Below are 14099 nucleotides of genomic sequence, written 5' to 3' on the forward strand. Positions count from 1 at the left end.
TTTAAAACACAATTTTAAAACAAATTTTTTTTTTACTTTTAGATGTAGTTTTACTCTTTGGCCACAAGATGGCAACCTCGAGTTTGTTTACAGGACGTCAACCTAAGCGTACAATGTATGCTTAGAGGGACATAGTCTCAGAAAAAGCGTAGCTTCTGAGAGAAGCTGTCGCTTTTTCAGCGGGGGAGAGGAATCAGTGATTGGGCACCATAGCCCGATACAGTGATTCCTGGGATACCGAATCCGCGGCCGGGAGTGCGCGTGCACGCGCGCGATCGGCCGCGGGAGCGCACGCCTGTCCTCCTTGACGTTTTTATACGTCAAGGAGGACAAAGTGGTTAAAGTCTCAGGTATTCAAAATATATTTTAACCATTCTGTATATATGTTACGGCCAGAACCCGAAGTCTGGCCACTTCGGGTTCTGGCCGGTCAAAACGAGAAGTGGCCGGCTGATGCGGCCAATGTGCAAAATGTACCCTTATTTCGGACTTTGGCCGGCCAGAACTCGTTGTGGCTGTATGTGGCCGGCCAAGTCCCGAAGTCCTGCTCCCTCGGTTCTCCCCCCCCGTTGCCTGCACTAATCAAACCTCAGGGCGACCGGACCGGAGAGGCGGAGAGAGGCAAAGCGCACAAGTCACCCGCAGGACGTGAACACTTCAGTGCGGAAGCGCCTGTCATTTGGCACTTCCGCATGTGAAGTGTACACAGGTCCGGGCGGGTAGCTTGCGCGCTGCTCTGCCTCTCTCCGCTTCTCCCCGCCTCTTCGGTCGCCCTGATCGGAGATCTGTGAGTAGTGCAGGCAACTCTCCCGGCCATGCAAAGCGCACACTAAAGGCGCCCCCCCCCAGCCAATCAAAGCACACAAAAAAGCGCCCCCCCCCCAGCCATGCAAAGCACCCCCCAGCAATGCAAGTGCCCAGTGAAGCCCCCCCCCAGCGATGCAAAGTGCGCAGCCCTCCCACCCCCAGCCATGCAAGCACCCCCAGCAATGCAAAGTTCCCAGTGAAGCCCCCCAGCCATGAAAATCACCTAGTGAAGCACCCCAGCCATGCAAAGTGCGCAGCCCCCCCCCCCCAGTCATGCAAAGCACCCAGCGAAGCCACCCCCCCAGCCATGCAAAGCACCTAGTGAAGCACCCCAGTCATGCAAAGTGCGCAGCCCTCCCCCCCCCCAGCCATGCAATGCACCCAGCGAAGCCCCCCCCCCCCAGCCATGCAAAGCACCTAGTGAAGCACCCCAGCCATGCAAAGTGCGCAGCCCCCCTACTCCCCCCCCCCCCCCCACGCTGCAAAGCGCCCAGCGAGCCCCCCCCCAGCCATGCAAAGCACCCCCAGCCATGCAAAGTGCCCAGTGAAGCCCCCCCAGCCATGCAAAGTGCGCAGCCCTCCCCCCCCCCAGCCATGCAAGCACCCCCAGCAATGCAAAGTTCCCAGTGAAGCACCCCAGCCATGCAAGGTGCGCAGCCCTCCCCCCCCCCCAGCCATGCCATGCAATGCACCCAGCGAAGCCCCCCCCCCCCCCAGCCATGCAAAGCACCTAGTGAAGCACCCCAGCCATGCAAAGTGCGCAGCCCCCCTACTTCCCCCCCCCCCACGCTGCAAAGCGCCCAGCGAGCCCCCCCCCCCCAGCCATGCAAAGTGCTCAGTGAAGCCCCCCCAGCCATGCAAAGTGCGCAGCCCTCCCCCCCCCCCCCCAGCCATGCAAGCACCCCCAGCATTGCAAAAATCCCAGTGAAGCACCCCAGCCATGCAAAGTGCGCAGCCCCCCCCCCCCCCCAGCCATGCAATGCGCCCAGCGAAGCCCCCCCCCCCCAGCCATGCAAAGCACCTAGTGAAGCACCCCAGCCATGCAAAGTGCGCAGCCCCCCTACTTCCCCCCCCCCACGCTGCAAAGCGCCCAGCGAGCCCCCCCCCCCAGCCATGCAAAGCACCCCCAGCCATGCAAAGCACCCAGAAAAGCCCCCAGCCATGCAAAGCGCCCAGAGAAGCGCACCCAGCCATGACTAATCACCACTGTAATTTGATCTCTCCCCTGTGTCACTCGACTGCCACGGCAGAGCAGCTAATTTTAAAGCGCAGAATGATAACAAATTTGTCTGCTTCCGTTTTTTTTCCTGTGAAGGTTATTAAGCTGTTGTGCATCTTTCAGAGCAGAGAGGAAGTTCCGAGTGCCATTCATGGTGACCAGACCCCCGCGATGTTCTGGGATTTGTGCGTTTTGGACTTTGGCTGACTGACTTTGGCCGTTTCTAGAACTGGCCGGCCAATGTCAGAAATTCCCAGCATTTTGGACTTTGGCCGACGTCAAATCGGCCAGTTCTAAAAACGGCCGGCCAATTCTAGAATTGGCCGATTTCTGGTTTTGACCGTAACATATACATGATATAAGATAAAACAAAACAAACATTCATTTTGCACTTTTCTCCTGGGGAACTCAGTGCGCCTAAGCTGCAGCCATTAGCGTGTGCTCAGTAGGCAATAGCAGTGTTAGGGAGTCTAGCCCAAGGACTCCTTACTGAATAGGTGTAGGCTTACTGAACAGGAAGAGAGGAGTTTTGAACCCTAGTCTTCTGTGTCAGATTTTGGCCTCGTAATTCCTTTAAGGCCTCTGCCACCAAAACGTAAAAAAGTTAACTACCTGCATGACTTTCTAAGGCACGGAGGACGCCGTCCGCGCCCTCCGTGCTGTTCCGCCTGGTCCCCTCTGCTCAATAGCCCCCGAAAGGCTGCGACCCCACGGTCCGGGTCGGTATCTGCAACCTGCATAAAGATGGCCGCCGGAGCTGGCCACGGCTGCGCAGTCCGCATAGCCGCTACTGCGCAGCTCTAGGGCCAACCCTCCGATCCACGCTGCCTGTTACGTGGATCGGGGGTTGGCCCTAGAGCTGCGCAGCCGCAGTAGCGGCTATGCGGACTGCGCAGCCGTGGCCAGCTCCGGCGGCCATCTTTATGCAGGCTGCAGATACCGACCCGGATTGTGGAGTCGCAGCCTTTCAGGGGGCTATTGAGCAGAGGGGACCAGGCGGAACAGCACGGAGGGCGCGGATGGCGTCCTCCGTGCCTTAGAAAGTCATGCAGGTAGTTAACTTTTTTTACGTTTTGGTGGCAGATTTTGGTCTCGTAATTCCTTTAACCATTACAACCACTATAGAAGAACAAACAGAAAAATGTATGAACGTAACTATCACCACATGAAATTCCATTTGCAATCCATTTAGTCACCGTAAAATAATGTCAAAATTATTTCATAAAAAAAATTTAATCAAATGTTTACCTGCAGCAAGTTAGTTCGGATCCGCTTATCAGTGCACTGCTTAGCCACCTCTTTGGCTAGCTTGGTCACTTCATCTGAAGCCTTAGCAATGTCCTTGGCACACTGAATGAGAGCTCTCTTGTTACCGCTACCTCCTCTGACAAGTCGAGACATCTCTGCCATTAACAGAGCCATGCGCTTGGCAGCTGCAATGATGTCATTACCCTACAATAAGCAAACAGTGAACTTAGAAAAGAAAAAGTGTATGGAACAACTACAAATTCTTCTACCTTCATCTACTTTGGTGGGCAGCAATTTGCAAAGTAAATTCAAGAGCATTGCATTCTTTTGAGGCAACATAAGCTAAACCTGTATACTGCTTGCAAACCAATATAAAATGGAACACTTACTCAGGAAGTTTTAAGTGCTCTAGTTTCATTTGCTTCTCCCAATGTTTAAATATATGCTGCTAATAAGAAATGTGCAGATTTTTCTTTGAAAAATAAGTTAGGTTTTAAAAAATGTTAAGCTACTTCTAGTCTGCTTGATAACATATTAAGTGTGTCTTTAATGGCCAGTCAATTGTTTACAAAGCAGTGACACATCTGGACCATCATTACACATTTTAGTATAATCAAAATATTTAATTCCACATATATACCATTGAGAGAAGCTGAAACGAGAAGATGAGACTAGCAATACATACTGCAGATACTGGAATAATGCATAACAGTTACATTTTCCAAGCTTAACATGGTTTAGTTAGTGGTATGCAAAAACGAAGACGCACATCAAGTGAAGTGTGCAGGATGAGGGATGCTGTAAACCAAACAGGTTGCATTAACAAATCTGTAAGATGAAACAGACTGGAGTGCAGGGCAGAACCGGCAGAGCAGTCCCACACAGGTGTCCTCCTGCCAGGCTGCACTGTGAGTTAGTGTTGAACAGCAGTACAGTCATGCACCAGTGACAACAGTTAGTACACACCTAAAAAGAGAAATGTTAGAGGGGAAAATGGTTTACAGGCTTCCAATAAAGACAATGCTATAAAAGAGATCAATGATCTTATGTAAAGAATATTGAGTGGACTAATACATATGTATCCTAGCTAGTCTTTCCGATTTAGGGCATTTTCTTCCCATTAAGTGGAAACACTACTCAAACCTAAAATAACCTCAATTTGGGTAGGTAGGTTACTTCACAAACAGGCTTTCTGTGAGGATAGTGTATATAAACATAAGGCCACTTTTACACGGGAGGCTGAACTGCACGCTTAGCGAGCAGTTTAGTCTCCTGTCTTCTGCCCGCCAGTGCAATTCAGGTGCAATTTAAATGTAGATGAATTGTAGCATGGTGTTACAGGATAGGCAGAGGAACGAGACATGGCCAGTTAGAATGGCTGTGGCCAGATCTGACTCCATGGGGGCCGCCTGTGTGGCACTGTTACCAAGCTGGTGCAGGAGAGCAGCGGACAGCCAGTTGCCCGAGTGAAATAGGCCCACGTGTATGGAAAATGTCTTAAAATAGGGCTCTGATCAATATATCTGCATTAATTATAGCCCAGTTCTAGCATACTTGCACATCACCTCAGCATAACTTGTAACTGTGCTTATACTGAGCGCAAATGACGTATAGTATGTGTTATCAGTTTGAAAAAATGTCCTGACATGATCCTCACTTCCATAGTTTTAAGCTCCTTTCTATCATGTTTGTATGCACTGTTCGTCACTATGTTGCACGTCAGACAAAATATCCCCCAAGTCTCCCCTGTTTGAAAATATACATAAAAAGAAGTATATTTAATACATTAGGCAGTTTGATTGTACATAAGAGGCTACATATACAGTTAAAATTACAAGAATATTTTAGAGATATACATATTATATATGTGTGTGAACTCTTCATTTGTATAATATGTTATTTTAAAGCACACCTGAAGTGACATGTTAAATAAGGAGATAACATTGGTACATATTATACTGGCTCTACTAAGAAAATGTATAAAAGTCCTTTCTTTTCCCTTCCAGTAGAGCAAGTGTTAAAAAAATAGTGCATCTATGCAAATTAGCTTTAGTTCAGTTTTCATGAAAAGTAAACTGAAGCCAAAAGGAGTTTTACCTGACTTAGACATTGGCCTCAAATTCACTAAGCAGTTAAGACTTGTCTACTGATGTTTTTTAGTCTACTGATGGTTTGGTGTAAATCCATTGCATCAAGAGGGAATTCACTAATTACCAAATGTTTTAGACCTGTTTTTAGACCTGGTCTAAAACATTCGGTAATTAGGTCAGTAAAGCAGGGGAATTGCTCAAAAGATGCAATTCACAAACTAGTAGCTATGACTGATAACCTTCTCCTCTGATGAACTCTCCTCTACAATTAAACTCCTGCATAATTCAAAAGGTTACATCCTCCTGTCTAAAATACCTCACATAATTACTTTACCGACAGAAATCAGCTGGTCTAATCTCTGTCAGAAAGGGCTGGTGCACACCAGAGCGGTTCTGGAGCGTTTTTTAAAACGCTTGCAGGGGGGAAACCACTTGGCTAATGAAAGTAAATGGGATGGTGCACACCAGAGCGGTTCGTTTTTTCTACGAACGCAAACTCGGGGGCTGCAGCATTTTTTAGATTTCTGAGGCATTTCTGCCTCAAATGTTAAAGTATAGGAAAGTGGAAAACCACTCTGAAAAACGCTAGATCAGAGTGGTTTTCCAGGCGTTTTTGTTACAGAAGCTGTTCAGTAACAGCTTTACTGTAACAAAATATGACATCTGCTACACAAAAACGCTCCAAAAACCGCTAGGCATGTTGCCTAGAATCCAGTTTTCTCCCCAGCCTCTTTTACCCGGATGGTCCACCTGGCTAGTTTTGATGAGCACCCGGCTCTCATCGGCTCAGCTCCTCCTCTGCTGTAAGCCAAGTTATGCAGAAAAGCGCCGGAGCTGCATTCTCTCATCTCGCCCCACCCGACTACTGTTTCATGTCACCCGGCTTCTTTTTCAAACCACCCGGCTGGAAAAAAATTCTGGGGAGAACACTGCTAGAATCGCTCTGAAATCTGCTTCAAAAACCTCTAGAGTTTTGCGGATCTGCTAGAGGTTTTTGGTGTGCACTGGGCCAAAAAGTGGGCGTGGTTACTCCTGGTTTGCCTTTGTGACTTTCATCTTTTGATCATTTCCCCTGCTTTACAGACCTAATTAACAAATGTTTTAGACCAGGTCTCAAAACAGCTCTAAAACGCCAAACCATCATCAGACTAGTCTAAACTGCTTAGTGAATTGAGCCCATGGTCGAGTTCATTATTTTCAATAGATGGACAGGAACTGACCTCTATGCGGCTTATTCTAAAGGCTTTCATTCTCCAGATTTCATATCATGTTAAGACTTGACACAAATCTATAGCAACTGGCATGTTTTCTGCCAATGATTCCCCATAGAGGTTAGTCACAATCACCTCCCCACGATCCAGTAGCCACAGCCTGGTCTTTTCCATGTCCTCCGAGGCTCCCCATCCCTATGCTGAGATTGCCATTTGTCACATGACAGAGACATCTCCACATATAGAGTGGGAGCACTTTCTGGCTACCTAAACTGGGGGGGGGGCTTCCTATAATAGGGGAGCACCTATACTTTGGGAACCTCCCTGGCTACCTGGGCACTTTCTGGCTACCCATGGGGGAGGGCAATGGCTACCTGTACTAGGGTCACTCTCACTACCTAAACATCATACTGCTTTTAGAAACTAACATCTGGAAATAATCTTACCACTAAGGAGGGTAAAGTATGATTGGGACTGTACATGAAATTATTATTCACACCATGTCACTTCAAGTATCCTTTAAGTAGGACTGTCAAGAGGAAAGCAGCCCAATATTATTTGGCTTTATCAGTTAAGGTCTGCTTTAATAAAGTTTACCACAAGTTTTTACACTACTTTGAATCCGACTTTCTCAATGTTTTTATGTGAAGTGCAGCTATTTATAAATAAGCTGTACAATACTATGTATTGCCTATAAACTCTCTGAATAGTTATACCTGCAGTAGATTTTACTGCATCTACAGTGATGTGAAAAACTATTTGCCACCTTCCTGATTTCTTATTCTTTTGCATGTTTGTCACACTTAAATGTTTCTGCTCATCAAAAACCATTAACTTTTAGTCAAAGATAACATAATTGAACACAAAATGCAGTTTTAAATGATGGTTTTTATTATTTAGTGAGAAAAATAAACTCAAAATCTACATGGCCCTGTGTGAAAAATAAATTGCCCCCTGAACCTAATAACTGATTGGACCACCCTTAGCAGCAATAACTGCAATCAAGCCTTTGCAATAACTTGCAACGAGTCTTTTACAGCGCTCTGGAGAAATTTTGGCCCACTCATCTTTGCAGAACTGTTGTAATTCAGCTTTGAGGGTTTTCTAGCATGAACCGCCTTTTTAAGGTCATGCCACAACATCTCAATAGGATTCAGGTCAGGACTTTGACTAGGCCACTCCAAAGTCTTCATTTTGTTTTTCTTCAGCCATTCAGAGGTGGATTTGCTGGTGTGTTTTGGGTCATTGTCCTGCTGCAACACCCAAGATCGCTTCAGCTTGAGTTGACTAACAGATGGCCGGACATTCTCCTTCAGGATTTTTTGGTAGACAGTAGAATTCATGGTTCCATCTATCACAGCAAGCCTTCCAGGTCCTGAAGCAGCAAAACAAACCCAGACCATATTTTACTGTTGGTATGATGTTCTTTTGCTGAAATGCTGTGTTACTTCTACGCCAGATGTAACGGGACACGCACCTTCCAAAAAGTTCAACTTTTGTCTCGTCGGTCCACAAGGTATTTTTCCAAAAGTCTTGGCAAGCATTGAGATGTTTTTTAGCAAAATTGAGACAAGCCTTAATGTTCTTTTTGCTTAAAAGTGGTTCGAGGCCGTTTTTGCCCAGTCTCTTTCTTATGGTGGAGTCGTCAACAATGACCTTAATTGAGGCAAGTGAGGCCTGCAGTTCTTTAGATGTTGTCCTGGGCTCTTTTGTGGCCTTTCGGATGAGTTTTCTCTGCGCTCTTGGGGTAATATTGGTCGGCCGGCCACTCCTGGGAAGGTTCATCACTGTTCCATGTTTTTGCCATTTGTGGATAATGTCTTACACTGTGGTTCGCTGGAGTCCCAAAGCTTTAGAAATGGCTTTATAACCTTTACCAGACTGATAGATCTCAATTACTTTTGTTCTCATTTGTTCCTGAATTTCTTTGGATCATGGCATGATGTCTAGCTTTTGAGGTGCTTTTGGTCTACTTCAATGTGTCAGATAGCTCCTATTTAAGTGATTTCTTGATTGAAACAGGTGTGGCAGTAATCAGGCCTGGGGGTGACTACAGAAATTGAACTCAGGTGTGATAAACCACAGTTAAGTTCTTTTTTAACAAGGGGGGCAATCACTTTTTCACACAGGGCCATGTAGATTTGGAGTTTTTTTTCTCACTAAATAATAAAAACCATAATTTAAAACTGCATTTTGTGTTCAAATATGTTATTTTTGACTAATAGTTAACGGTTTTTGATGAGCAGAAACATTTAAGTGTGACAAACATGCAAAAGAATAAGAAATCAGGAAGGGGGCAAATACTTTTTCACATCACTGTATACGTTTGATTAAGGCTGTACAACAGTTATGATGTACAATGCAGTGTATTATGAAATGGGCAAAACCAGTGCAAGTCTTCACAGGTATATAGGGGAGAAAATACCACAAACCAGGGTTAAAAAAAAAAAAAAAAAAAAAAAAAAATCCTACACTAGCAAGCTGATTTTAAAGGGTCTATCCACCTTTTCTTCGTAACCATTTATACTCTACTGAATACACTCAGTGTCGGACTGAGAGCTGGAAAAGCTGAAGAAATCCACTTGCTGGCCAAGCAGCAGTAATCAGGTGTTGCTGCTCACAGTGCAGACTTGCTGCAGGTTTGTATTGGGAGTGATAACACAGGGTTACTGCTGCTTGACCAGCACGTGGATTTCCTCAGTTTTTCCACTTCCCAGTCAGACACTGAATACACTTCATGACTATGGCAATACCTACCTTATCTAGTACTGACATCTTATTCCTGCACACTTCTAGAGTGCTGCTAGAGATGATCACACTTCTCAAAAAGAATACTGGGTGCTAAGAATTCCACCCATCATGGATCCAGCCATACACTACCACAGTGCATACGCAATGAGCTGCTTTTCTTTTATGTGACAAAAGTCAACATCACTGCCACTGTTACGATGTTCCAAGTAACTGCAATTCTGTGTGTGAAATACAGCCTCTAATTCCATCTCCCTCTGGTATGTAATCACTCTCAGCATACAGAAATTGTTGCACACATAGGTCGGGAGGAAGCTTATCTCCATAATACAGTGGGACAGCCTCTTCCTGCTGTATGAAAACTGAACTGCCCATTAGCAAGATATGGTGAGGAGGGTGGCAAAGAAAAATGAATTAGATGAGGCCCTATACTGGTATTATCTGCTCTGTCATTTGGAGGCAAGTATAGCAAAAGAAAAGGTAAGATCTAGAAATGTAATAAGCTTGATGAGCTCCATGTACCTCATCTCTTGTGTACATACATATTCTGAATCTTGACCATTTTCTATTAATTCTGTTTATGTGCAAATCAATTTTGTAGAGTGCACAGTGGACAATGACCTCCCATTGTCAATGTGACTGACAAGCTAGTCCGGTCACCACATTTCCCCTGTAATGCAGAGGGCGCACATGGACCATGCAGGAGGGGGTATTTGTACAGCTACCTCTCAAATTTCCTCCTCATTCAGCCACTGCCCATCCACATCTTTCATGTCTTATGCTGCAACCAATATATAACTTCACTCCGGGTTATGCTCCGATTCCTCCGCCGTTATTGTGCAAATAATATCCACAATGAGGCTAAATAAGGATGGCAAAGAATGGATTCCAGAATGCAGAACAGCTGTGGCAGCAGAGGGACCCAGAGGGTATGCAGGTGGGTAGTGGTTGAGCAAGGAAACCCAACATCAGGAAAGAGAAGGGATGGCTACACATCAATGTCCTCCATAACTCTACGTATGAAAACTGAATAATGGGAGGACAAAAGGTGGCAGGACACCGGCATAAGGATCTGCATTAACTGCTGTGCACCCTACAAACTGACTAAAATCCAAAATAGGATTGGACATCTTGAAGAAAAAAAAAAGTCTCAGTTTGTATTTGAGTGTATATGGTAAATGCTGTAGGCAGTCATGCAATAATTAGGTACATCTTGCTTAATAAAGTTGTTAAAAACACAGTAAAAGCAGATTATGAGGATTTACAAACTCAAGTTTCCCTTTGAGTATTAGTATAAACCCAATGGGATGGAGATAGGATACTGGTTAAAAGCACATAAGGGAAAACAAATTTAGGCATACATTACGTCAATTCTGTATGCTATAAAATTCTAGCCTAATATTTTCTAAAGGTATTCAGTATGCGGTTTATGAGTTTAATTGCATCCAGTACCAGATTGCTCTGTTCCACTAGGACAAGAAAAAAAACAAAACAAAGAAAATGTGTAGAAGTCTTGAAGTAACAACCCCCTATCTCCAGCTTGTCTTGAGTTTCATGAGTGACTGATCCAACAAATATCTGGATACACAAAACGTACACAAGGCAAAATCCACTGAAGAAGCCATTCATGGGCTTACAGACACAAGCCAGCACAAACAAAGCACTCAGCAAAACTCTCAGCTTGGCGCAGACGGGAGGCGCAAACCGTGTCATGAATGGAGGGAGAGGGGTGGGATGCACATGGCACGGTGGAAAATGCATATTCTGTAACTGTTGAATACCTTACTGGACCATTTGGTAGCTTCCCGATGTAAAGCTTGAGCTGCGGCCAGCATTGGCTGGTTTACAGGCTGCCCCTCAGGCACTAAGAGCAGCTCTGGCTCATAATCATCTTCAATGTCAGAGGAGAGGCCAAATTCCACTGACGCCTCCTCCTCCTCCTCTTCCTCATGCTGCTCCTGCTCTACCTCAGACACAACGGCTTCTACACCCTGCGGAGTAGCAGGAGCAGGGCTTCCGGGTGACTGGGAGGGCAGGGAGGGGTAAAGAAAGGGGGAAAGGTTAGTATCAGAAGCAGAAGTGGGTAAGGAGGGCAACGGGTTGACTACTCCTGAAGCCAAACCATATAGCTACTTTTAAATGTTTGTAGAAAAATGTAAAGCTGCTCTCTGCCATAACCACGAGGGTACAATTTGTATGCTAAACAAATAAGAAACAAAAATATTAAATCAAAGTTCAAATGTACACAGTTCCGAAGGATAGCAGAGACCAATAAATAAAAGCAGTATTAGTAATTAAACATCAAGTCCACCCAGAACATATACTGCAGTAAAGAAACAGCAGTAAAGAAACTAGTGAACAGGCACCTTGGGAATTTAAAGCGGACCTGAACTCAGAACTACTTCTCCGCTCTAAAAGTTAAGTTACAGCATAACCACCTTTAAAGAAAAACATTTCTTTGTTACAGCCTATCCTGCAATAAATCTGCAGTATGTCTACTTCCTGCTTTCATGGAAGCAGACATAGGGTTAACATCTTTTCTTTACAAATTAACTGCTCTGCCATGGCAGTCAGGTGACATGGGAGAGATCAAATTACAGTTGCGATTAGTCCCAGATGAGGGAGAATTAGACTGGCTAAAGTATCTAAATATATACAGGGCACATATCTCTATATATTCCTTCTGTCCTGTGCAAGAGTTTAGGAAGTAGCTGTGGCTTAACTGGACCTGAACAGTTTGTCTCCACTCCCGTAAGAATCCATCATATAGCTGTTCAACAACTTTCTCCACATTTACAGAGTCACAGCCCAATAAGGAGTAATAAGTGGCTGGGGCACTATGGAGAAAAACAAAACAGCCAGATGTCTCTGCAGGAAGAAGCACATGAAAAGTTAAACCAAAGTTCCTGATTTCACTGAAATATAAATTCTAGGTGGACTTGGCTTTGAATTTGTTCTGGAAACTTAAAGCTGAACTCTGGGCTACAGTAAGCTGAGCCTGAAATGCTTCCGAACCCCATTCACTGCTGCCTGAGTGGAGTTTACACAAACTCCAGTAGCATTTTTTTTTCTCTCTTAGTTTTGGGTTTTGTTTTTAATTCTATTCTAAACAGCAGTGGGCTGGAATGTACACAAGGATCACTTTATCTTGGCCAAGACTTCAGCTTTAAATTTGGAAAAGAGTTTGGGTAATTGTAATTACATTCCAAAAGATCATTATTGTAACAATGTAGGACCCAATCTTTTCTATATCTTTCTTGAATGCAAATTGGCCAACTTTACTTTGAAAAAAATATAAATGTGTTGAATCTAGCACCTACCCAATTATCAGCTTTCATTATTAGCCCATATTTACTGACATATTACAGTACATATATAAGAGTTCTGAAGTGCTGCTGCTCCTAGTTAATAAGGCTTATGTGAGGAAAGCAGTCATTCCAAAACTGCACAGTTCCAGATTAAAGTTTAATTGAGTATACAAGATCCTATGATCGTAGAAAAGAGAACCAATTCCATTGGCAAACGTCACACTTCTACAGTATATATTACTAAAGCTGCTCCTTCACTGAAAATGTTTAAATAGATTACATTTTATATTATGCATCTGTTTTAATACGAAGTACTTCAACAACTCACCTACAGACTTCTCAAGTACAACACATGCCAAAGCGCACTGTAACCGTCACAATTAAACACACAGTGGTAAATAAAATACTTATATGTGTGAGAGTGTTCCACTAGGACTGAATACTTCAGTGTTATTCAGGATATACGTGAGCATGCAGCACTTCCCTCCTAACACCTGGCTGAGGTAATAAATGGCTTGGCATTGGCCACATAACAGGACAGCTGTCATATACCAATAAAAGCTACAGAATAATGAATCCTATGGCAGTTAAACAGTTTCTGCAAATTTAGTGCAAGTAAAAGGAAATTCCTGAGCAGATGAACAACTGTAGTACACTGCAGTATCACTAATAATGAAGTGAACTTATAATACAATAACTCAGAACTACGACAATACTGCATTGTATTAGCATTTGTCCTAAAATAAGTTTGTGTGCACCTGATAAGTCCCTGTACAGGAGGGCTTTCACTTCAGCTTTGTATTCTGTAACACCTACAGGACACTATAAAGACTCTCTTGGGAGTGATTACAGTAGACTGACACTCCTGTTTAGCACTTCTTTACTGGCAGACACAACAGTTTGTGTCAGTATATGCACATAAAAGTATGAGAATACATTTTTTTTTCAAAACATACTGTGTACAAAAAGAGCTTTCCTGTCAAAGAAAGGTGCAACTTTGCTGTCAATGTCTAGTGTCAAACCCTTTAAAGGGCAAATGAAGTGAGAAGAATATGGAGGCTGCCATATTACTTTTCTCTTTTGCCTGGCAGCCCTGCTGATTATTTGGCTGTGGTAGTGTCTAAATAACACCAGAAACAAGCATGCAGCTCATCTAGCCAAGTCTGACAATGTCAGAAACACTTGATCTGCTGCATGCTTGTTCAGGGTCTATGGCTAAAAGTATTAGAGGCAGAGGATCACCAGGATAGCCAGGCAACTGGTATCGCTTAAAAGGAAATAAATATGCAGCCTACATATCGCTTAGTTCAGTTGTCCTTTAAACAGGCCAATAAAGACACTGGTATAGAGCGTGATTTGGCTCAGTGTCAAGAGCACGAAGGTCTAAATGTGCAACGGAGGCTCCCCATGTGCACAGAAATCCAAAGACTATCACATATACATGCATGCATTGTGAGGTACTGCACTC

General features: G+C 44.3%; 1 protein-coding gene across 1 annotated transcript in view; it reads right to left on the reverse strand.

Moving 5' to 3' along the window:
* Nucleotides 1–3136: 3136 nt before the first annotated feature.
* The window catches only part of VCL (vinculin), a 127906-nt gene continuing 116943 nt past the window's right edge, over nt 3137–14099 (reverse strand). The window contains exons 19-21 of the mRNA XM_068254812.1: nt 11105–11347; nt 3275–3478; nt 3137–3145 (exon numbers count right to left, since the gene is read on the reverse strand). Coding sequence (XP_068110913.1) covers nt 3137–3145; nt 3275–3478; nt 11105–11347 — 456 coding nt within the window. The remainder of the gene's footprint in view (nt 3146–3274; nt 3479–11104; nt 11348–14099) is intronic.

This window comes from Hyperolius riggenbachi, chromosome 9 (genome assembly GCF_040937935.1).
Source record: "Hyperolius riggenbachi isolate aHypRig1 chromosome 9, aHypRig1.pri, whole genome shotgun sequence".
NCBI lineage: Eukaryota > Metazoa > Chordata > Amphibia > Anura > Hyperoliidae > Hyperolius > Hyperolius riggenbachi.